This window comes from Haliotis cracherodii, unplaced genomic scaffold (assembly GCF_022045235.1).
Source record: "Haliotis cracherodii isolate W230 unplaced genomic scaffold, xgHalCrac1.p SCAF_24, whole genome shotgun sequence".
NCBI lineage: Eukaryota > Metazoa > Mollusca > Gastropoda > Lepetellida > Haliotidae > Haliotis > Haliotis cracherodii.
The window spans coordinates 1,806,180-1,832,672 of NW_027266280.1; the positions used below are offsets into that span (position 1 = coordinate 1,806,180).

Below are 26,493 nucleotides of genomic sequence, written 5' to 3' on the forward strand. Positions count from 1 at the left end.
GTTGAAACCGAGTACCACTTCCTGCTTATTTGCCCATCGTATGTCAAGTTACGGCAACTATATCTCAAAGCAAAGTTCTATTGTCATCCTAACGTTCATAAATTTAATATGCTTCTGTCATCACCAGACACATATATTTTATTACAAATCTAGCAAAAATATCTATATAATGCAAATGAAGTAAGAAATGCGAAACTGAAAGCTTAAAACCTGTCTGTACTCAACTTTTGTACACAAAGGCCTGTGGCCTATATGTATTGGAAATAAAATGATGATTGATTTAATTGGCTCTCGTCTGAGAAGAAGATTCTTCTCCACTGCTGGTGGCGCCAATGCTGGTGCTGTGTTGCCCACTGAAGACGGTCCCGGCGATGACGTGGTGTCAGAATGGGTCCTCGGTGTGGCCTGTGACAGTGGAGGTGTCTGCTCGTCAATCGTCGGCGCACGGTGTCCGCACTAATGTGTCGCTGGTGTGTCCCAGTGGTCTGTCGAGCAGTTTCCGCAGAAGTAACAAAGCGATCTTGAAGATGCTGTCACACAATCTGACGATCCTGACGTCGGGTGGTGACCCTTGGTCTTCCACTATGTGGTCGTTCATCTGTAGTGTTGGTGGTCTGGTACCGTTGCTGGAGCCTGTATATGGTCCATACGTGGACTTGAAATGCAAAAATTACCCAGCTATTTAAATGACAACTTTTCATGCAATGTTACTTGGGGTGACGTTTCTTTTGCGGTGCAGTATATTTGTTTCTATCTCCCATGCACTCTCAAATGATTTGAAAGAGCTAATTCGGGAAACAATTTGCCTGTTTGCCAGAAATGTGTCAAAATAATTATGTTTTCGCTAAAAACATGTCGCAAAATGAAATAGTCACGTCAGAAATCTCGTCAACATTATCTATCTACTTAAAAAAGAGGAGGACAGAATTGCATTTGCATAAATTAAAGCATGTGAATCTAAAATTATAACTCGCACGTGATCGCGTAGTTCGATCGCCTTGGTTTTCATAGCCTCCACCACAGGCATTCAAACATTATATAGTGATACCTTAATCTGATGGGTTACTTTGCTGATGCCATTGAGGTGCGGCATCTATTGTGTGCAATTCAAAGTATGAAGTTTGTTTACATCACATCCTCTCGTAACATGAGAGGTAAACTGTGGGCTCGTGAGTTACGAGAATACGGCAGGTACGATATTACTTTCATGACAACACAGTACAGTAGTCTCTGAACCTCTGTCGGAAATTCGAGTCGTCGACGACAGTTTGGGTGAGAACATTACAACAATATTCCACAGGAACTTACTTAGTATTTTCAAACTGAGGTGCTGAAATAATAATTCCATTTGCTTTAATACGCGATAATACGGATGAAGTACGGCGCACTTTTTATGTGGCATTGCCGCATATGGAACTGGTTTACTGAAATATGCCAAATATATTAATGTTATGTACCATACATCTCCAAAGGCAAGAGTGTCAACTAGACTATGTCGAAGTCTGGTGTTTTCTAGTATAGAATTTGATATAGGCTACTTGACACCCTTTCCTCTGGAAGATGTGCACAACAGCGGAGAGAGTAGGTTGAATGATTCACGGATTATATACGCGTCATTATTCTCAAATAACACTGTTTTCATTTAGAATAGCTTTCTGCCTGTCGGTTTTAAATTGAGGAATTCGTTCATGTCAAATGATGAATAGCTGACATTTGTAGTAAACTGTATTAGTAATTACCCCAAAAAATCACCGTGCGACGATCTAAATAAAAGAATTAATAGTTAATAGTATCAGCGTAAGAAGCGAATAGATACATTTACATGCTATTGATATAGCCTCGCTAATCTTATTATGAATATCACAGAGGGGGTGGTTGGGTGGGAGACAAGCAACAACGGCCAAAAACCGTCAACAGACTGCTTACCGTTGTACAATTTAGTATTAGTAGTCGTAACGAAAAGCGTATTACTTTATATTCCATATATGGAATGACGACCTTCAGGACTTGTTCTACCACACACGTGTTAGGAAAGGCAGGTGAATATACTGACTGATGGCAGGGATATCGGGCGCAGACAACGATCAGCAGTCAGATCATGACAGTGGTCAGAAAGGAACAGAAAGCAAGGACATGATCGACCAGGAAGCGCCTCGAATGAACGGCCACGGTAAGACATTACACTGAAGACAAGACCCCTTTCTTGCATGGGGCAAAGTCGAATCTCGTACTGTTGGTATCAAATTCACTGGCATCAAGTTATTTTTGGTCAGAGGGATGTCAATATAAAACTGAACCTTGTTTTACGTTTTCCAGATTTATTATTTTGTTAGATGACGACGAAATGCACCGTCAATGTTTTTGTTGATGAAAGCAGACACGAATGCCTCATGTTCGGAAGTTGCATAACGACGACACTGGTTTTATAACTGACAATTTTGCAAAGTTAGCAAGTCTCCAAGCTGACATAGACTTGTGATCATTCTGAGATATTTGCATAATTCGATGCAGACCCATGTGCGTAGTCAAAACAGATATCCAAGGTCGAAGGGTCAGGTGTACCAAGTTTCCTGACCTCCACACAGCTGATCTCACGCAATCACTGCAGCCGATTTCAACAGCGGGACTTATGAAACTTCCAAAGTCAAATAGGCCAATGGTATGCTCTTATGAGACGTTCAGATGAAACAGGAAGATGCATTCAGGCAACTGATAACTGATGCAATTTTGCTTTATCCTCACCATAAACAAAAATGGCTTTGGTTAGTGATAGGCATCTGTTTTCATGACCTTTACACACTGGAAAAACCATACACAATTGATGGCTCATCAAACGGAATTTCTTTAATGTTCAACTCTATTCAAATTTGTCTCTCTCTATCTGTGTAGATATTGTTATAAACAATCTCATAAGCATGTTGATGGTCGTCAAGGCATCTATATTCTCCAAACAATGGATACCACTATCCTCCTAGCATTCAGACCAGTATATCTGATTTCTATATCTTAAAATAATTAACATGTAGAGGCAGTTCCAAATGTAAATAAAGGACACATCTTGCTTTTTTGGATATTATATTAAACTCATTTCTGAGTGCCATGACATCTACAACCAAAAGGCAGTACAAACAAAGGAATTGTATCGTTCAGTTCTGTGTAGATTTGGTTTTGTTAAATAGAAATTTCCATATTCATGACGCAAAAGGCGACTAACGAGATCTGTTTGTCACGTTTGCTGACTGGTTGATGCATGTCATCAATCCCATATTGCGAGGATCGATGCGCACTGGAATATCCGGTCCAGACTCGATTATTTACAGACTGACGTCATATGGCTGGAATTTTGCTGAGTGCGGCATTAAACAACAAACCAAAAATATTGAGATGGTTAAGAAATGAAGCCGAATAATTTCAGATAACTGACATTTGAATGGCTCATGAACCCATTCGTCCTTCATTTAGAATGGGTGGTCAAATTCCTCCAGGCTTCGCCTAACTTAGTCACCTATGGATATGGTTGTCAGATTGTTTAAAGAGATATAGAATCAGTAAAAAGATCTGATTTTGATGAGATCAGGTTTGTGAAGCCGTGGATCATTGATAACAGGCCTTCAATTTTATATCAAGGTGACCTGAATAGATGTGTTTTTGTTACACTCCTTTTCTGTCTTTGGCCTCGTTAAAAATAAATATGTTCCCAGTTCCCACTTTAGGTTTGATTGAAAAGTTCTGAGGGGCACCTAGAGTAAGACGTGATAGAAGGTATTATGTCATAGTGAAATCTATTTTTGTTGATATTATTTGCATAGTGGAAAATGGACAAACTTAAGGAATGTGTGTTGACTTTTCAAGTTATTCAGTTTATGCCATATTATGCAACTAAGGTCGTGACACAAAATAAGAACAATCTGATGCTTTCATTATGAACACGAACACGGTGTAGGTGCCTGTTGTATTTAGGGTGATGGGGTTTGGGACATATTCGTGTGTGTGGACATATTCGTGTGTGTGATTGTGCATAACAGGCAGCCATGTTCTTTTGTGCCCCTGTCAGCATCTGTATGATTATTTCAGACAAGATTTGGAGCTAGCTAACATCTGACCAACAAGTTAGTCCTCTTGCTTACAGTTGTTTTGGTTTGAAAGAAAGATTTGTTTTGTAGGCAGATTGATTTGGCTTGTGGGGAGATTGAATGTTGTGTTATTGCTTCGTGGTGGAGAGATTGAATGTTGTGTTATTACTTTATGGTGGGGAGATTGACTGTTGTGTTATTACTTCATGGTTGAGAGATTGAATGTTGTGTTATTACTTCGTGGTGGGGAGACTGAATGTTGTGTTATTACTTCATGCTGGGGAGATTGAATGTTGTGTTATTACTTCGTGCTGGGGAGATTAAATGTTGTGTTATTACTTCCTGGTGGGGAGATTGAAAGTTGTGTTATTACCTTGTGGTGGGGAGATTGAATGTCGTTTATTACTTAGTGGTGGGGAGATTAAATGTTGTGTTATTGTTTCATGGTGGGGAGATTGAATGTTGTGTTATTACCTCGTGGTGGGGAGATTGAATGTTGTGTTATTACTTCGTGGTGGAGAGATTGAATGTTGTGTTATTACTCCGTGGTGGGGAGATTGAATGTTGTGTTATTACCTCGTGGTGGGGAGACTGAATGTTGTGTTATTACTCCGTGGTGGGGAGACTGAATGTTGTGTTATTACTTCGTGGTGGGGAGACTGAATGTTGTGTTATTACTTCGTGGTGGGGAGATTGAATGTTGTGTTATTACCTCGTGGTGGGGAGATTGAATGTTGTGTTATTACTTCGTGGTGGGGAGATTGAATGTTGTGTTATTACTTCGTGGTGGGGAGATTGAATGTTGTGTTATTACTTCGTGGTGGGGAGATTGAATGTTGTGTTATTACCTCGTGGTGGGGAGACTGAATGTTGTGTTATTACTTCGTGGTGGGGAGATTGAACGTTGTGTTATTACTTTGTGGTGGGGAGATTGAATGTTGTGTTATTACTCCGTGGTGGGGAGATTGAATGTTGTGTTATAACTTCGTGGTGGGGAGATTGAATGTTGTGTTATTACTTAGTGGTGGGGAGATTGAATGTTGTGTTATTACTTCGTGGTGGGGAGATTGAATGTCGTGTTATAATTTCGTGGTGGGGAGATTGAATGTCGTGTTATTACTTCGTGGTGGGGAGATTGAATGTCGTGTTATTACTTTGTGCTGGGGAGATTGAATGTCGTGTTATTACTTAGTGGTGGGGAGATTGAATGTCGTGCTGGGGAGATTGTATGTTGTGTTACTACTTAGTGGTGGGGAGATGGAATGTTGTGTGTTATTGCTTCGTGGTGGGGAGACTGAATGTTGTGTTATTACTTCCTGGTGGGGAGATTGAATGTCGTGCTGGGGAGATTGTATGTTGTGTTATTACTTAGTGGTGGGGAGATGGAATGTTGTGTGTTATTACTTCGTGGTGGGGAGATGGAATGTTGTGTGTTATTACTTCGTGGTGGGGAGATGGAATGTTGTGTGTTATTACTTCCTGGTGGGGAGACTGAACGTTGTGTTATTACTTCGTGGTGGGGAGATTGAACATTGTGTTATTACTTTGTGGTGGGGAGTGGGAGGGCCTTGTGGAGAAGCGTTGGATTATCTCAAGCGGCTCCTAATACGAATATTTTAGGAGCCAAACCACAGTTTTTAGGAGCCAACAGATATTGTCGCCAGTCCTGTTTACTTTTAGGTAGCCAAGTGGCGAGCAGTAGATAAATTTGGGTCACCAATCATGGATTTAAGTCACGTTTGGTCATCAAAATGGTCGCCACTGACACGCTACTGTCATGCCATGCTCTGCATGTGGTACAAGGTGGAGAATATGTGCTTGTATGTGCCATCGCCAGCTGTGGAAGAGATGCAGATCTCGGGGTCACATCAGCCGTGTGGTAACTGGATGACAGTGTGACAACGAGGTCTGGGATGTGACAGAATGCCACACGGCTCCGTGCTAACCTGTCCTGGCAGTGCCCCACATTATAACACTGGGCCTAGGTATGTAAAGTATAGCAGATGACAGCAGAGGCTCCGACATAATGTAGGACAAGGGACAATCGAGGCGTGAGAAAAAGCAGATTTAGTGAGAAATTCCTGAATCATTAACATGTTAAAGTGAGTATGGTTTTAGGCTGCTTTTAGCAATATTCCAACAATATCACAGCAGGGGATACCAGATATGGGCTTCACACATCTGCGTTACCAGGTAACGCTTTAATTACTAGGCTACCCTACAGCCCTAAACATGTTTAAGAGGCATCGGGTGAAAGTGTTTTGTGACAGATTGTTTTCCAACTCCGAAAAAAAAAAAGATATAACTTTCATAAGTCATTTGCCATACTGACCCCAGTGTGGGGATTCTTCTCATTGTGAAACGATAGCAAAAGATCAGGATGGATGACTTGATTGGTTGCTTGGCCCTTTACATGAGATTTTATCACCGCTGTTCATAAAAATAGCGAATAATATGTATATGAATCTTTGGTCTAACAGGAAAACAATATTTTATCTTTTGGTATCATTTCATAGTTTACTTCCGTGATGGTTATGTAGCTCAAATATAGCTGACTATGATGATAGACACACACACAAAAAAAAATCATATTGAATACTGTATATCTTGAAATTAAGGCGCCTCCAAATTAATACAACTGCTGACCCCTAGCCAAAAATGCAACTCGGTATCGAGAATCCCAAAGTTGCCGTGATTATGATCCCTCGTCTGTTGGCGCCATGCCTTCTTAATGTCATACGGCGCTGTCCTCGCCTCTTGGAGGTTTTCCTCCTTTTAGACCTTAGATTACATTATTGGTTTGCTTGATTTAAGGACCTCCTGAAAAAATTGCGAAGAAAAATTTGTTTGTTGTTTAACACCACACTTAGCAATATTCCAGCTATATGACAGTGGTCTGTAAATAATCGAGTCTGGACCAGACTATCCAGTGATTGACTTCATGAGCATCGATCCACGCAATTGGGATACAATGAGATGCAGCAAGCATGCAGCAAGCATGGGTGGCTGAAGACCTATTGTACCCCTGAAGAAAAAGATGTTGTTTTTTATACTGCCAACTCTAATGATCGCTTTGACAATAAAAATAATCCAAGAGACTTTTATATGGCTAAAAGAGAAATTAAAACTAAAATGCAGCTGTCAGATTTCAGATTTATGATATTCGTAAGGATCCAAACCGACCGAGACTATATATTTTTCACACCCTGGTTCAACCTGGTTAGGTTTCAAGATTAGTCATCACAAAACCTGTGCTTGTGAGGTCAGCTGAAATGTCAATCATCCATCCTGCATCCCCTGAGGCTCCTTCCCCCCTTCACACACACACACACACACACACACACACACACACACACACACACACACACACACGTACATATACCTACTTGTCAAATCCTCCACGCCTCCTTGACGCAGGACTACGTTATGAGAACCACCAGAAGGAATGCTATGAGAGGTATAGGAACTGGATACAAGATTCTCTTGCCAACTTGGAATACAGTCATCACTGAAATATCACCACAAACCATCTGCAGTAGACATAATGTCATTTGACATTTTACTTCGTTGTGAGAACCACCCTTTGTGTGTGACATTCTGGGGTCCGTCTGTGTACACACACACACACATAAAAAGCTGCATTAAAAACTTAACTTGTTCTGTTAATTTTCCATTATGATCTGTGACTGCTACTCTGAAAGCAACTGGCTGCTTGTTTGGACACAGTTTCAATGTGTTAAGCATTTTACCATTAGAGATTTCTGCAAGATCAGGAATCGGCTTGTGGGGAAGACAGCTGTGCCATTATTCCAGGGTGCTAGCCTTGCCCCATGTCTGTACTATATGATAGGTCCATGGGTGGGTAGTAGTTCTATCCTTATAATAGGGAGGTCTAGATAAGTAGCCAGTCTCTTATAGGGATGACTTGTCCTTATTATTTATATGATCTAGAAATTAAGATTTATACTAGTAGTTTTAGAGACTTGTTTAAGTCTACCCGTGAGCCTGAACTCTTGACATTTGAGGCGACTCATGTGTATGCTATCTCACATGGCTGGGAGACAGTAAAGAACAACAAAGACATCCAACCTATAACATTTAAAATTAAAACATGTTTGTGTGGGCTGCCTAAATTTGTGAAGCTCCAAAGAAAACCAATTTAATTAGGTGTCACTTTATATTGTTGGTTTATTGTCACACTGAGATATTTTCTATCTATATGGTGGCAGGCTGTAATGTTGGTTTATTGGCACACTGAGATATTTTCTATCTATATGATGGCAGGCTGTAAGTAATAGTCTGAACCAGACAATCCAGTGATTGATATGGGGAGTGCAGCATCCAGGAGGTTTGCTGCTGATGTATTTGGATCCAAGGTCTCACTAAATATTTATTTTTTATCCTTTTATCCTTGTGATAGAGTCATTTGTATGTATGTATGTATCAATGGTTTTACCTTGACTCACAAAGTGGTGGTCCATGGGACACCCAGTAATAAATTTTAAGGGCCCTGTAAACAATGGTAAAGTATTGTAATGGTGTAGTGTACTGTACGTTTAGATAATTACTGTATTCGACTTAATAAGCGCCCAGGGCGCTCTCAAAATTAGATATTGGGGGCTCTTATTGGAATAGAGTTGAAAGATAAATTTTAAGGTTTATGCTGACAGCCTGAAATGTTAAATACGACAGATATATTTTTCCAGAATTTAATTGCCCATAAGTAAGGGTGCATATAACACACAAGTGCGTATTTAAGAATAAATAAGTCTTGAGTACATTGATCAATCAGAAGGGGTGCTAATTGGGATTGTTCACTAGCCAATATATCAACAAATATCGCCGTGGGCGTTTATTAGAGCGGGGGGCTTATTATGTCGATATACGGTACTTTAGAGCCTGGATTGAATCAGTGATCATTTGGTCTGTGGTCCTGTCTGATGAATGAAACAACAGACACCCATAACTGCTCTTGATGCACTGTAGATGCAATGAATATTAGCGTGTCTCTCTTGACGCAGTATATATTTTTCCTGCGTCAATTCTATACATTAATGCGTACTGGATAAGTTTAGTATTCAGCTCGGGAAAGGCCTGGATCATGCCCTCTGATTTTCCGTGTGTTCCTGAAGTTCATGAATCGTGCCATTCTGTACGGCAAGACATTTATGGACTTTATCCCCTTTCTGGCATGACAGTCTGTGGTCTTTTAGTGGTGTTGAATTGCCAGTACTTTGGGCTGCTTCTTCGCAAGCGAATAACACCACGGTCAGTTGAACTCACAGCTTGGTTATGCCTGTCGTAACTTGACATGGATGTATGATGGCCTATGCTGCTGACATTGTGTAAGGCTAGGGTCAAAGTTCAAGTTGTCTGCAACATTGAACAAACCTCCTTCAGTTAGTGCCATAAAACAACATTCACTCACCTCGTGTAAGAGGAGGTAACCACGGTAACTAATGTTGCCATTAAAGTTTGCAACCGTGAAGACGTCCCAAGAACCCCGTAAATCAGGCTGGTGGTGGTGGTAGGGACACACTCACTTGACATTAAATGTGATTATGAACACTTGTTATGACAGTAATGTTAGATAAGCATACAAGATAGGGCTGGGATAAGTCCAATTTTACTTCCCACTGTTACTCGGCCCTCCCCGGGCACCAGCTGTAGGTCTCAAGAGCTGGGTCCAACATGTCTTGATTGGATACTGTTGTACCGGAGCCCTTGCAAAAACTATTTAGACACACATGTAAAACGATCTGTCCATGCCCGCAGTGAAGTACACTGAGGGTTTAACTTTGCTCATAGTCGGAAAGAAATGGTGAACATTTGCAGCTTGTAGTGTACCATAGATGTTTATTGTTATGGCCATCAAACACTATGTCACGTGACTAACCAAGGGTCTGGGTAGTCCTGTGGGTACCTGGGTCCTACTCTAAGCATTATAAATATGAAGGAGAGATCTGCCACTTGTCCGATAGTCGAGTCTAGTGAATAGCTAGAGAGACTTGTTGTTTTCCCTCCAAATCTTGTTATTTTGCTTGAGCGACTAGTCTGAAATAAACTGAACTAGTGGGTTAATACGGTCTCTGCCCCCGATTATACAGTGTATCGTGATAAGATAAACAATATTATTTTTTATTATTTTATTGATATGTAATAAATATACAATATTGAAATATTATGAATGGACCATGAAGCCTGGACTCGAATAGTATTTCATAAACAGTTAGATTTGTATGATGATTATAATGATATGGATGATAGTTAGATACTACGCTTAACCATGTTACCATGGTGACCCATTCTGCCTTTTGATGAATTCAGTGGGAGTTTTGCCTTGGGCCTGTGTAGTGAGTGCCAGCATGATTGTTAACCTTTCACCTTTCACCTTTCACCTTGACCTGTGGTAGCCCAAAGCTGGGGGTTGCATAAGTTCTCCCTGGTATTTATCTCCTGTAAAGGGGACACCATAACTGGCTGTCCATTCCAGCTTCATTGTTCTTGTGCCGACATGTGTTTAGCAGGTACAGGCGTGATATAGGAGAATGCGACCAGCAGTCCTGTCTCAAGGCTTGTGAAGTGTGACGGAAGGCTCATATTTCTGTCTTAAGAAATAAATTTTAACAATATCACGTTTATGTGATGACCCTATTCATCTTCTGGCAAACAATTAATTGCTCACTTTGTATGTGTTGCTGTTCCAGTGTAGTATTGCCACTCTACACTTGCATTTACTTGGTTCAGTGTGTTGATTTCCACCAAATAAGGGTCTACCACTAAGCTGCTTAGCTGGACTATTTGCCCTCAAGACCTGTGAAGATACGGGGTAGAATTGGTCTCCAGCAACCCATGCTTGCCGTTAAAGGCAACTATGCCTCTTGTAAGAGGTGACTACAGGATCGGGTGGTCAGGCTCGCTGCATGTTATCATATCCCAATTGCGTGGATTGATGGTTATGATGTCAATCACTGGATTGTCTGGTCCAGACTCGATTATTTACACACCGCCGTCATATAGCTGTAACATTGCTTAGTGTGGTGTTAAAAAAAAAAGAAGGGACCTGCAGTGTAAGACTAGACGAAACAAATATTAATCCTTATCGGCATTACTTCCCAATACAAATATCAATCACAGTCGCACACTAAATAAAAAAATAGATTCATACCTTAAATGTTAACTTTAATGGCTGTTACACCAAACACTAAAGTAGTGGAAAAGTAAATATTTTCTTCCACTGAGCCATACTTTTTAACTTGACACTATCAACTGTCGTCAGTGTTCCAGGTATTTAGCATCCTGTCTTTGAAACAGATGACTAACGCACCGCATACACATATCGTGATACATATCGGATCACACAGTTGGTGTATCATCGCAGCCCTAACGGCGATACAGTATTGTATCCCGATACGAAGACCACTACATCCATTTACAACCCCTGTATAGCACAAGATACATCCACAGTGCCCTCTCGCCTATATGTTTCTGCCCTGCAATAGCCCATCTTCAATCTGTGGAATTTAAAAACAAATGATTCCGAGTTGTGATTCACTTGCAAAAAGAAAGAATATCAAATTATGAAATAAAGGTATCATATCTGGATACGAGTCGTATCACACCAATAGTGTGGGGATACGTATTGTATCGCGACCCTGGTGTATTGTTCCACCCCTTGTGTTATTGATATGCCCCATGGTCCTTTGACAGGTCACAGGTTAAAAAATCAGGTGAAGTTAAGCAATGTCAGTCACGAGGTCCTTAGATGGGTGACCGCGTTTCAGCAACTTGACTCCTGAGAGTATCTAGGGCTTCGGTTCTGCCCCACACTGAAGCACATGTAACACATGTGGTGTCTCCTTGGGCAAGTGACTTTCTACAAAATGTGCCTCTGTTCACCCAGCAGAATATGTACCCTGTAGGATGAGATGGCATTGTGGTTGTTAACCTTCTAGTGCCTTATATATTGTTTGGGTTGTATAATTCCCAGGGAGCTGAGAATGATTCTTGTGCCCCAAGTGGTGTGGAAATATGCGCTTTATAAATGGCCTGTTGTTGTTGTTGTTGTTGTTGTTGTTATACTTGTCTCTCATTCTGCAGTTCCTGTTGTGACGAATGGGGTTGCGGACACAGCATCGGAGAAGAGCTCCTCGGGGTCTAGCACACCCACCAGCTCCAAGGATGGAGAGAAGACTGAAGAAAACGAGAAAGAAAAGACAAATGGAGAAGTGAAAGAAGGAGAGACCAAAGAAGGAGAAACAAAAAATGATCAAGAAATCGTTCTAATTCAGGATACCGGGTTTACAGTGAGCATCACGGGACCAGGCGTTGAGTCATTCGAGTTGCCGGTAAGTAGAACACTGTCTACTGTACTATAGCCAAGATTATACCAGACCTGCTCAGAGGACAAAATTTGACCCAAGTCAGCAGGAAATGCCAATTCTTATTGAATTGACAAATTAACATTCTCAACTTGGAATAAAAGTATTCCTGTTTCATCTTGTTCATGTTAGTTATAACTAATGTTAAAGCTTGGTTGACATGACTCGTATTTCCCTGATAGCAGGACCAGTGATTCAAGCTCCTGTCTTCCTTCCAATGAACATTTTCTTTAGTCGTATGTTTGTGTAACTGTTACCTACGTGACTGGTTCAATGTCGTTTGTTCTCTTGGTTTTATACACACAAGCCTGAATAGTCATCAGGCTGGGTTATTACTAGGGCTGGGACCATACACAAACTGTGCGACCCAATAGGTATCACGATCCCTTACTTATGATCTGATACGTATCACAATACTTGCATGTGCTCTTATCTGTGGTCCCTAAGCCATCTTTTTCATAGAGGGGCGGTCGGGTAGCCCAGTGGTTAAAGCGTTTGCTCGTCACGCCAAAGACCCGTGTTCAAATCCCGACATGGGTACAATGTGTGAGGCCCATCTCTTGTGTCCCCCGCGGTGATATTGCTGGAATATTGCTAAAAGCGGTGTAAAACCAAACTCACTCACTCACTCACTCTTTTTCATAGCCGAGAAGGTATGTAAGTCCACATCATTCGAAGTCAGTTTATTCCTACTACCGTTTTAGTCGTAGTATACTTGTTTGTTTTAGTTTGGGTAAACTTGATGATAATCGCAAGCGGCTAAGGGATGGAGTAAATCCTGCTGGAGAACCGTGCAGGTAGCAGAAGTATTGTAAGTCCCCACGGTTCCTAGTATGGTGGCCTACCTTTAGTTGCTGGCGATCCCTAGCCCCGTTTTTATACTGTATTGTTATTTATGGTAGTATCTTTTTTATGGTTCCACACTAGTCTTAAAATGTACATCTGTGATAATATAGTTATTTTACTGTCCTTTGACAACAGGTTTTATGATAAAAATGTCTGTGTTATTACTGTCTAACTTGATTTAGTCATGATATGGCTGAAATATTGCCGATGTGACTATAAATATTCACTCACTCACTCACTCACTCACTCACTCACTCTTTTTCATAGACAGGAAGGTCAAATACCTGATTAGTCGGCATCAGTGTATCGTCCGAGCACTACTTTTTAAAACATCGATACAAAATATACAGCATTAAAACATGTATCGATGCATGGGTGGGTTTATCTTGAGTTGTATAATTCAGTGAAATTCACGATGCATCGGTGAATCGGTTTGGTTTTGACCAGTTTTTATGCTGCAGTTTATCAATATGGGTGGGGGACACCAAAAGGGATGGATTCAACCCAGGTCTTGTTGTGATGGACAAGCGCTTTAACCACAATGCTATCCAAAGTGTCAATTTGGTAGTATTTTCTGTAGGGGTGCAACAAAGTTTTTATTTTTGGGAAATAAAAAGGTGACATACAAGAATCACTGTAGCCATATTAGCAAAGGAACCGACAAAGCCATTTACATCATGTTTTCAATCCCATCTTGGACAAGAGGTTAAAAAAAGTGCATAGCTCGTACGATATTCATGATATGGGGAAATTGACTTACTTTTGTTTATTTGTTGTTTAACGCTGCACTCAGCAATCTTTCAGCTATTTTAAATCTTTTCATGTTTTTAATCAAGGTTCTCACATGATTTGAGGCACTTCGCGTTGTAAGACTTGTTTTATCACAATATAGGTCTTCATTATTGATCAGACTGTCTTGACTGGGCGCCACCGTTGTGTTTGAAGCAAATGTAAGTGATACGAGAGGTTGAATCTGATTGGTCAATAGGAGATGCATAGAAAGGACATAACTCGTAATAGCCACTGGTGGCGCTACAATCGAGCCAAGGAATTCCAGCCTCGTTCGGCAAGGGTGGAAACTGGACTTTTAAAGTCAGTTAACTCTCTTGCCTCGGGAAGATGGTTATATACAGCAACCGGCATATTTCTTGTTGAAAGCGAAATAATGAACAAGTTATGTTACGTGACAATCTATCACTGATTTAATGAGGTGAGTAATATTCGTGCAGTTGTTCATTTTATAAAGATTTCTTTATGAGTCATTATCACAAACTGTTACAAAGCGAGGAAACATTTGATATTTCCAGGTCGTGTGTTGTAAGGACATTCACTATACAAACTTTATTTCCTTGTCATAGACAGAGATGTTTAACTTGGCAGATACTGATTAGTATTCAAGAGATGACAACTTTCGATTCAGTGAATAAGTGAGTGAATGTTATGTCCCTTCTATGTCCCTCCTATTGACCAATCAGATTCTACCTCTTATATAATTTGCATTTGCTTCAAACAAAATGGCGGTGTCCAGTGAAGATGATCTGATCGATAATCAAGATTTATATTGTAATACAACCTGCTTGCAAAGTGCATCAAATCACGTGAGCTCCTTGATCAAGAACATGAAAAGATTTGGACAATTTCTGTTGACAGTAGTTGATGGTACACATGTTTTACAAATCCTGCAGGGGCAGTCGGGTAGCCTCGTGGTTAAAGCGTTCGCTCGTCACGCCGAAGACCCGGGTTCGAATCCCCACATGGGTACAATTTGTGAAGCCCATTTCTGGTGTCCACCGCCGTAATATTGCTGGAAAATTGCTGAAAGTGGCGTAAAACCATACTCACTCACTACAAATCCTGCAATCAATCAAAATCTGCGTGGCATGATGTTGATTTCATTACACGATTTTGATTGGACTATCGGGACTACTTCATTGTGCTGTGGCAGTAAAAATACAGTGATGATAGTCTTCATGGACCAGTAGCATTGGCGGTTATAATTCTGAACCAGTTCTCATTGCTTTAATTTTGCAGGGAAATCTCCGCAGAAAAATTGTGTTTTTTAGAAAAATAATCCTGTGTGTGTGTTTGTGCGTGCGTGCCTGCGTGCCTGCGTGCCTGCGTGCGTGCGAACATGTAAACACAACTGCTTATAGTAATAACATCTAGCAAAACACTTAAAAAATACAATCCCTTACAATACCTTAACCATGTTAACTATTGGGCAGTTTGGCAAGGACTACAGGACTAGTGCCTATTTCCAACGCTGTTAACATGTTTGTCAAGCAGGAACACAAACACTGAGCACCAGTGAAATGCGGGTTACTTTAGTCCTCTGGACTAGTCGTGAAATAAAACAAATTTCTGAAGCTGGCAACTATTGGCAATCCTGATGATTCTGCACCATGGATAAGTGATGTTAACCTCTCACTCTGAATTTCAGAAAGCCACATGGTGAAAACAGAAAATTAATTTGATCTGTTTAGTTGCACCAGCTTGTGTGTCAATTAGCTTGATAGTCTTGTGTCTCATTCCGAACTTAATGAACTGCCACAGAGCTCAGTTGAGCGTAAATAGTTTGTCAACTGTGCTTGTTATTATTTCAGTAGTGTCGATTGTAAGCAAAGTCTGTTGCGTGCTAAAAGTAAACATGTTCCTAGCCATTCTCCTCCTAGGAACTGAGCACAGTCCTCCCACTTGAAATAGAATCACATGATATCGCGATGATTTTTTTCTACGAAGATAGCTGCATGTGTGTTAATACTTGTGAAGTGAAAACGAGCCATTCTGCTGATAAACATGATAAGGAGTATCACTTACTAGTACTTACAGTAATGACAAATTGCAAAGTGCGCTTTTAATTTTTCTTAGCGATGAGCATCTTCATTGAGTTTAAGAATCAACAGTCAGGGATCTGCAAGTGATTATTTTTAAATGTGGCTGTCCTGGGAGAAATGGGTTGGTGGTCTCCCTTCACTAAACAGAGAATTGAAATCACCTGATTTTGGATAACTTTGAGTAATGTTTCAGCAAATAGAATTAAAAGTATGTCACTGGTCCTTATGTTTCCCAAATCATGAGAGCACTCAGTCCTTAAAATGGTTCTTCTTCTACAGCTAACATTCCAGAGGGCTTAAAATGTTCAGAATTTGAGTTCCAGCAGAGTATGGTAGACTAACCTATATTTACCATGAAAATTGGCATCAAGGATTGTGGAACAATGCCGGAAAATTGAATGGAAACAAGTTAAGGACTTGCAGATCGTTTTAGGATACCCTTGAAACTTCATTCTGTGTATGTGACCTGTGAAGAGCCGGGTAGAGAATAGGTGTACATCAGCCCATGCTTGCCGTAAGAAGCGACTACCCTTGTTATAAGAGGCGTCTATGCCTGCCATAAGAGGCGTCTATGCTTGCAGTAAAAGGCGTTTATGCATGCAGTAAGAGGCGTCAGAGCCCCAGATAAGCTGCGTATCTGCGTAAAATACAGAAATGCAGAAATACGCAGTAAAATAAAATACAAGCGTATCAAATTCGCAATGAACATTACAGATACGCTACAAAAATAAAACTTATGCATATCATCAAAATATTGTGAAGTAACCCTGCATATTCGATTCACAAATCAGCAACTTATTTTGAAATTATAAACGGGCATTCCGTCAACCTTGCCAAACTCCACGATGACAGTTACATCATGATCATTTGTCATCACACTTTCTTGTGCAAGTATCGTGGTATTTTTTAGTCCTACAAAGCTCTCGAACCCACACGACACCAGTTTGCAGGGACTAGATGAATAGTGTTTTTAAATATTTAACTTAAATACCCACATGTAGAAAAACTAGTGGGTAACAGAAATTTGAATACCCAGATTGAATAACAGATAACCAAAGATTTTAAGATGTGTGGGTAAAATACCCACAACACCAAAAGCTTATCTGGAGCTCTGGGCGTCTATGCTTGCCGGAAGAGGCGTCTATGCTTGCCTTAAGAGGTGACAAACAGGATCGGGTGGTCAGTCTTGCTGACTTGGTTGTTACATGTCATCACTAGATAGCCTGGTCCAGACTTGATAATTTACAAACCGCCATCATATAGCGGGAATTTTGCTGAGTGCAGCGCTAAACAACCAACAAACAAACTGATCACACTGTTGTGCTGGTTTGTACAGAACTATTAAAGAAATGACGGGTAAATACCATTATGCAGATTTACAGTGTACACGCATTATTTTAAGTTTGTATCTCCATAAACACAAAAACATGTTAAAGTCAAATCTTATCAATAAATAACTTCACAGCCTGCTTATTAAATTATCAACTCACACAAAAACTACAATTTATGAAATTGGTGACATCATTCTGCCCAGCAATGCATCCTGAGGCCGTATTCTATGTTCAGCCCACTGGAAAGCATTAGTGATTGTGGACTATTTAGAGTTTTCTGGAAACATAAACACACCAAAAGTTGCTTTAGAAGCCAATCATATGCCATGGAATCACTTGCAATACATTTATGTAGTTTGTTTGTTCTTTTACGCCACACTCAGCAATATTGGCAGTCTGTTGTAAGTAATCGATCCACCCAATTGGGATACAATGACATGCATCAACTAAGTCGTCGAGCCTGACCTCCCGATCCCATTAGTGGCCTCTAACGAGCAGAATGGGTTGCTGCAGATCCATTCTGACCGGATCTTTACCACGTGGTCACAGGTTGTTCATGAAGTGTTGTACTGTTGTATTATTGTATTATTGTATAATTGTATAATTGTATTATTGTACTAATGCCTGTCCCTTTGATCAGGTGAGCTCGATGGAGCTGGTCCAGGAGATCCACCAGGTGTTGATGGACCGCGAGGACACATGTCACCGCACATGCTTCTCCATACAGCTCGACGGACTCACCCTCGACAACTTTGCCGAACTGAAGAGTATCGAGGGTCTTAAAGAAGGCTCACAGATCAAAGTTATTGAAGGTATGTCGCACAATTACAGAATCAGGATAATCAGGGTTACAAATATCTTTGTGGAGTGAACATAGTCGTGGGCCTCCAGGCCATTGATTGTTAGTATGGCAACAGGTCCCTCTTCCAGAACTGATCATACACAGGAAACTTCAAAAATATTAATTAAAAGTTGTTTTTCTTAACAAACCATGTTCTTGGACAAAACCAGATTATTTTAAGACTTTATCATATAGTATTTTTGATAACTTTTCTATGAAATAAATAAATAATTAATCCTTGTGATGAAATCTCTGTAAATGCTTGTGGGTGGGGGTTGGATCTGTGTTGAACTTATTTTCAGACGAACACCAGCTGAACAAATGATGATGAATAAGGTTTTGAGAACTGTCAACACAAGAGCTCGGACGGCAGGGGGCAGTGACCGACACCTGATCCGCTGTGCTAATCCTGATCATCTTTTCTCCCCAGAGCCATACACGGTGCGAGAAGCCAGAATCCATGTGCGTCATGTCAGGGATCTGCTCAAGTCAGTCGACCCGGGGGATGCCTACAACGGCTTTGACTGCAACTCTCTTTCCTTCCTCAACGTCGTCACAGCAGGTGACATCCTAGGTGGGTGGGACATATTGGCAACTTTGTGAAAATTTTATCTGAATATTGTGGCTGAGAAATAGGACAATTTGCGACTTGTCCGGACTGAAGGATTAACTAGCTACAGCAGCCTTCAAAATGCATGCTAGTTTGCCAGCCCGTGACTATTTAATTAAGCTGTGAACTAGTAAGAATCCAATCCTCATGCACTAGCAGCATTTTGAGGCTTTTAATCCTGAACCCGTACTCAAAGCCTCAATTTTTGCTACAATCTGGAACTGAATAACCGACAGAATGTGCAAGCTCTGCAAGTCTTTGTCCAGTTTAGTTTCATGAGGGCTGATGAAATAGTATTCTTGAGACTTTAATTCACCTTTACAGGTCTAGAGTGAAACTACTGACGTCCACTTACACCATGGCACTCCACCTTATGTCGACAACTGTATCTTTGTAACCTAAGTTTTGCCTGGAGAGTCTGTATGTGTAGCATGAAACATGACAGTTGAGTGAGATCCTTGATAGAATAGGTCTTCAGAAACCCATGCTTGCCATAAAAAGCGACCATGCTTGTCATAAGAGACGATGAACGGGATCGAGTGGTCAGGCTCGCTGACTTGGTTGATGCGTGTCATCGTATCCCAATTGTGTGGATGGATGCTCATGATGTCATTCACTGATTGTCTGGTTCAGACAGCGTTAAACAACAAACTTACAAACAGCATACTAACTCTCATGCTTCACTCTGAGAGTGTGTGTTTGAATTCCCGATGTGGTGGTGGGGTAGCCTTGTGGTTAAAGCATTTGCTCGTCACGCCAAACATCCGGGTTTGATGCCCCAAATAGGTTCAATGTGTTAAGCCCATTTCTGGTGTGCCCTGCCATGAAATTGCTGGAATATTGCTAAAAGCAGCGTAAATCACACTCACTCACTCACTCACTCACTCACTCACTCACACACACACACACACACACACACACACACACACACACACACACACACACACACACACACACACACACACACACACACACACACACACACTCACACACTCACACACTGGAATCCCGTATGGGACTCAACCCCAAAAGTTCTAGAATTTGTACTTTACTTTGGAAGTGCTATCCCCAAAATAACATTTGACCACTTTCAAAATAGCATCGTGTCCTCATGAGTAAATACTACTTTCAGCATGACAAGTCTTGTGCAGTGTTGTGTGAGTCAGTGATGAAAGCCCCTCTGTTGGATTTGTTGAGCGTCAGCTGTGTAGGAGAGATTATTACCCATACAATGCCATGAGATGAAATTACAGATAAATTGAGAATTGCTGTTTTTCAAATGAAGGGTGACATCTGTTCACATGTGGGCTTGATTGTTCCCAAGTACCGTATTCGACGTAATAAGCGTCCAGGGCGCTCTCAAAATTAGAAATAGGGGGTTCTTATTAGAAAATTATTTTGGTGAAAAAAAAAGTTGAAAGATAAATATCGCGGTTTATGCTGACAGCCTGAAATGTTTATGTACGACAGCTATATTTTTCCAGAATTCTATTGCCCATAATTAAGGGTGCATATAACACACGAATGCGTATTATTCGTGAAAACATAAGCCTTGTGTACATTGATCAATCGGAAGGGGTGCCAATTGGGATTGTTTATTTGCCAATATATTAGCAAATATCGCCGTGGGCGCTTATTAGAACGGTGCGATTATTACGTCGAATACGGTACTTATTAATTCCAGATAGTTTTACAGAACTCACATTTTTGTACTGGGTTGTTAACTTTGATATTGCATTGAACACAGTTTCAGCATGTATGTACTGGGTTGTTAACTCTGATATTGCATTGAACACAGTTTCAGCATGTATGTACTGGGTTGTTAACTCTGATATTGCATTGAACACAGTTTCAGCATGTATGTACTGGGTTGTTAACTCTGATATTGCATTGAACACAGTTTCAGCATGTATGTACTGGGTTGTTAACTCTGATATTGCATTGAACACAGTTTCAGCATGTATGTACTGGGTTGTTAACTCTGATATTGCATTGAACACAGTTTCAGCATGTATGTACTGGGTTGTTAACTCTGATATTGCATTGAACACAGTTTCAGCATGTATGTACAGGGTTGTTAACTCTGATATTGCATTGAACACAGTTTCAGCATGTATGTACTGGGTTGTTAACTCTGATATTGCATTGAACACAGTTTCAGCATGTATGTACTGGGTTGTTAACTCAGATATTGCATTGAACACAGTTTCAGCATGTATGTACTGGGTTGTTAACACAGATATTGCATTGAACACAGTTTCAGCGTGTATGTACTGGGTTGTTAACGCTGATATTGCATTGAACAGTTTCAGCGTGTATGTACTGGGTTGTTGACGCAGATATTGCATTGAACAGTTTCAGCGTGTAGTTACTGGGTTGTTAACCACAGTTTCAGTGTGTATGTACTGGACAGAGTTAAAACAGGTACTGGCCGGCTCAGTCGGTATACTGTATCTAAATTAGGTATTCATGTTCAACTGTGGCATGGTGTCTCATTGGGCTAGCACTGTAAAACCTGTATTAGTCCAGGCTCGTACAAGCAGTCACGGCAGGTGACCCGTGAATATCCAGGATAAAATAGGTCTTCCGCAACCCATACTTTGCCGTAACAGGTGACTGTTTGCCGCAAAAGGCGACTAACAGTATCAGGTGGTCAGGCTCGCTGACTTGGTTGATGCATGTCATCGTATACCAATTGTGTGGGATGATGATGTCAATCACTGGATTGTCTGGTCCAGATTTGATTATTTACAGACTGCCGTCATAGAGGTGAATTATTGCTGAGTGCAGCATTAAACAACAAATAAAGAAACAGACAAATTTTCATATCATCATCATATTGCTAGAGTAGGGGTGTAAACACAACCAAACCTGGCAATGTCCACTGCTAGGTGTATCTCAGCAACATCTCAGTGTTGATTTACCTGAGCATGTTGTGTTGCAGAAAAGAAGCGTCAGCCCCCCACGTCCCTGGACTGCACCCCCCCAGACTACATCATGCCCAACAGCAAGGACCGACCCCTCATCCCGCTGCACCCCGGCATCAAGGAACAGAGGGTAGGTGCACCATTCAATCAATGTTTCAAGTGTGTGATGGTAAATGTTTCAGTAACTATGGGTTATATAAACTCGTATATTATGTTTTGAATTTGTTTGTGAAGTTACAATATTTCCGTGAGGATTCCGTGGTAGAATACGTTCTATCAACCTGTGCTGGTTGTAAGAGGCTCATGATATCCATCACTGGATTGTCTGGTCCAGACTCTATTACATTCAGACAGTTGCATAGTGTTAAACAACCAATAAACAAATGACCTTCTGTGTGAGTTCCTCCCCAGTGTTATTCTGTGAGTTGTCCCCCCGACCTTCCCAATACCTGCGTGAGTTGTCCCCCCCACCCCCACCCTTCCCCTGACCTGTTGTGAGTTGTCCCCCCTCCCTTCCCCTGACCTGCTGTGTGAGTTGTCCCCCCTCCCTTCCCCTGACCTGCTCTGTGAGTTGTCTCCCCCATCTCGAACCAATCTGATTATCCAAACAAAGTAAATTCATCAAGAAAACATGGTCAGTCGTAAACCTTTTCAAATTGAAATATGATGGCATTCCCAAAGACATAAACAAAAGTATAAACGTTACTACATATGGGGTTGGAGGGCAAATTTCAAGATTCTTGTAATGGCCGCGCCCACACTGGTGGCAGCGATGTTACCGAGAGTGTAACGAAGGTGTCACGCGCTGCGAAGGAGCTTGCCCCTGACCTGCTGCGAGAGTTGTCCCCCCTCTCTTCCTCTGACCTGCTGTGTGAGTTGTCCCCCCTCCCTTCCCTTGACCTGCTGCATTAGTTGTCCCCTCTAATGGCCTGCTGTGTCCCGTCTAATGGCCTGCTGTGTCCCGTCTTATGGCCTGCTGTGTCCCGTCTAATGGCCTGCTGTGTCCCCTCTAATGCCCTGCTGTGTCCCGTCTAATGGCCTGCTGTGTCCCATCTAATGGCCTGCTGTGTCCCGTCTAATGCCCTGCTGTGTCCCGTCTAATGGCCTGCTGTGTCCCATCTAATGGCCTGCTCTGTGAGTTGTTCAGTCCAATGGCCTGCTGTGTCCCGTCCAATGGGCTGCTGTGTCCTGTCTAATGGCCTGTTCTGTGAGTTGTCCCGTCCAATGGCCTGCTGTGTCCCGTCTAATGGCCTGTTCTGTGAGTTGTCCCGTCTAATGGCCTGTTCTGTGAGTTGTCCCGTCTAATGGCCTGTTCTGTGAGTTGTCCCGTCTAATGGCCTGTTCTGTGAGTTGTCCCGTCTAATGGCCTGCTGTGTGTTCCAGGGCCCTCAGTGCATCAAGGTACTCACCTACAGTGGATGGAACCCGCCTCCGGGGAATCGACGGATGCATGGTGAGCGCAGGACATTCTCAGTGTCATCCCGTGATAACCAACCAGTCTGTATTCAGTACTTGCAAACTAAATGAGTATCAGCGTGACCTGCCTGAATGTGTGTTATACCCTGTCAGTGAGGACCCTCACAGATTCCGACTAGAGCTGGTCCCTAGCTGCTCATGTAAGAGGCGACCCAATGAACTAGGTGGACAGACCCTCAGACTGTGTTGATTGCATGTCTATGTACCCAGGACCAGCGAAGATCCGGGGTAGAATGCACTTCAGCAACCCATTTTAGCTGTAAAAGGCAACTATGCTTGTGCAAGAGGCGTCTCACAGGATCAGATTGTCAGGCTCGCTGAGCTGATTGATGCATGTCCAATTGCGTGGATTGATGCTCATGTTCTCAATTACTGGGTTGCCTGGTCCAGATTCGATTATTTACAGACCGCCGTCATATAGCTGGAATATTGCTGAGAGCGATGTTAAACAACAAGCAAACATTTCGTATGCTGTCATCCACAGCCCCTGGGATGTAGCTGGAATATAGCTGATAGGGGGCAGTGTTCCCTCACTCACCCCAAGGGAAGCCTGGAGGCTGTCAGCATGATTGTATTCCGGGATAGTTGTCGGAGAGTTGAGATAGCCTCGTGGTTGTAGCATTGCCTCATGGCTTGCCACTCCAGAGTCTCCTCTATCCACATGTGCAGCCAGTGTGTGAGGTCTGGTGTCCCCAAAGACAGCTGGAATGTTGCTAGAGATGACATAAGACAATTCTCTCACCATGCAACTGCTGACTTAACTAATGCTTATTTGCTTCACACCAGTTAATGCTCATGATGATACTGTAATAATTGTTAAAACCACAATAAGTGCATTTCTGATGAATGAATCGTGAGTAAACCTCCTTCACGAAGTGTGTCTGTTGGACAGGCGACCTGCTCTACTTGTATGTGGTGACCTTGGAGGAGAAGAAATATCACATCACAGCCTCCACCCGGGGCTTCTTCCTCAACCAGTGAGTACATCTTGTCATGTGACCCTCTGTCCTGGTCACGTGACCATGTGTCCTTGTCATGTGACCATGTGTCCTTGTCATGTTACCCTATATCCTTGTCATGTGACCATGTATCCCTCGTCATGTGACCTTATGTCCTCCGAAATACATTTTTAATTTTTCACCGCCAGGCTTTAACATGGCTTTAAAGGCCACTCAATTTGGTATCCTGGATAAATGCCTAGCTGATTCCTAGAAAAGTCGTTGAATCCTCCAAGGCTGAACAAGAGGGGTTCACTGACATTGGGATATTCTTGCAGATCCACCGAGGATGACTTCAACCCGAAAGCTGCCCAGCCTAAATATCTGTCCCACTCTCTCATCGATCTTCTCAATCAGGTCAGTGGTACCACGGTAACGCGATCTCTGGTCAGTCAGACTAAAGTACTCACGGAAATGAAAAAAAACTGTTTTTCTCAATTTAAAAATCGACGCAAAGTGTTACATAGCTGTAAATACGAAATACCAAAACAACTCGAAAAGTACTAATCTGGATTTGCTAGTTTGATCTCAGTGAACAATACAAAATGTACTTTACAGGAGGTAATTTGTCGGCACTTTCAACATTCAAAAATATAACTAAGTCCAAATTGACATAGCAGAAACAGACTATAGGCATTATGCACCTGTTCTCACCTGTCGTCAAGGTGTCATAGGTCACCTTGATCTACTTACACCTGGTTATGCCCTGTTTCAGAATAGTCTGTTTTATTCACATTAATACACACTTTACCTGTTAAAAGGCATAAAAACATTTGATACACTGTATTTGTGCCACGGCCCAATTAGTACTAATTTAGTTGTTTGAATATTTACATATTTTGTATATTGACTGCATTTATTTAAGATCTGAGGTCGAAAAAACAGGTTTTTTTTCATTTCCGTGAGTACTTTAGATACTACACTGCTATCATTAATAACTATCAACATGACAAAAATGGTTTTGCGGCAAGCGAAAAAGATGTCTTATGTTAAATTTGAACGAATATACTAGTTAATACGTATTGATGCTTCATCCAATAAACTGCTTTCACTTTTCCCAGCACTAACATGTTCTCTATTTTCAGATTAGTCCTGGCTTCAAGAAGAACTTCTCATTGCTGCTGAAGAAGAGAGCCCAGAAACACCCGTTTGAGCGGGTGCCGACTCCGTATCAGGTCTACAGCTGGATGGCTCCCCAGCCCCTGCACCACATCGACTACATCCGCGCCGAGGACGGTCAGTACCTCCGACACTGCCTCCACACTGCCTCCACACTGCCTCCACACTGAGCCACAGTAGTGTGGATCCGTCAAGATCTGGGTTAGAATAGGTCTCCAGCAACCCATGCTTGCCATAAGAGGCGACAGTGCTTGTCAAGAGGCCAATAACGGCATCGTGTGGTCGGGCTCGCTGACTTGGTTCATGTATGTCATCGTATCCCATTTGCTTGGATCAATGCTCATGATATCAATCACTTGATTGTCTGTCCCAGACTCGATTATTGACAGACTGCCGTCATACAGCTGGAATATTGCTGAGTGCGGCTTTGAAGACGAGGAGCAGACTGAGGATGACGGGGTGTTAGCTGCTTTTGCTCATTTCCCCGTTGATCCAGTCAAGAATTTCTTGTTCTGCTGTTGAACTCAGCTGCCATTTTGGTTTGAGAAGGAAACGACCTCAGTCAGCGATTGGTTCATTTGCAAGTGGCTGAAAGTTAGCGCCCCGTTGTAAAGCAAATCGCTGTACACCCCTTGCAAGCGATTGGCGCTTTGTGACTGACCCCAGTATTGCCCCAGCTGTTTTCCACCTGCATTTGTCATCAGCATTACCCTGCTGTTATTAGTCGTATTGCCCTTCTGTTATCAGTCGTATTGGCCTGCTGTTATCGGTCGTATTGCCCTGCTGTCGCCCATAGTCCCAGCTGTTATCCCCCTATTTATCCGCTGTTGTCACCGTGCCCTCCTCCTTGTTGCAGCCTTCTCCACTCGTCTGGGTTACGAGGAACACATCCCTGGCCAGACCCGGGACTGGAACGAGGAGATACAGACCACCAGGGAGCTGTCCCGGAAGAATCTGCCGGAGAGACTCATCCGGGAGAGAGCCATCTTCAAGGTGGGACCCCCCTTCTTTTTCACCAACCCATGCTTGCCGTAAGAGTTGACTATGCATTGCTATG

At 42.0% G+C, this 26,493-nt stretch overlaps 1 protein-coding gene across 1 annotated transcript in view; it reads left to right on the top strand.

The window, feature by feature from the left end:
- Nucleotides 1-1,997: 1,997 nt before the first annotated feature.
- The window catches only part of LOC139472481 (clustered mitochondria protein homolog), a 53,146-nt gene continuing 28,650 nt past the window's right edge, over nucleotides 1,998-26,493 (top strand). The window contains exons 1-10 of the mRNA XM_071254958.1: nucleotides 1,998-2,170; nucleotides 12,174-12,421; nucleotides 18,106-18,277; nucleotides 18,737-18,880; nucleotides 21,861-21,973; nucleotides 23,227-23,296; nucleotides 24,212-24,296; nucleotides 24,596-24,674; nucleotides 25,403-25,553; nucleotides 26,293-26,429. Of these exons, the coding sequence (XP_071111059.1) occupies nucleotides 2,056-2,170; nucleotides 12,174-12,421; nucleotides 18,106-18,277; nucleotides 18,737-18,880; nucleotides 21,861-21,973; nucleotides 23,227-23,296; nucleotides 24,212-24,296; nucleotides 24,596-24,674; nucleotides 25,403-25,553; nucleotides 26,293-26,429 (1,314 nt within the window). The 5' untranslated portion in view covers nucleotides 1,998-2,055. The remainder of the gene's footprint in view (nucleotides 2,171-12,173; nucleotides 12,422-18,105; nucleotides 18,278-18,736; nucleotides 18,881-21,860; nucleotides 21,974-23,226; nucleotides 23,297-24,211; nucleotides 24,297-24,595; nucleotides 24,675-25,402; nucleotides 25,554-26,292; nucleotides 26,430-26,493) is intronic.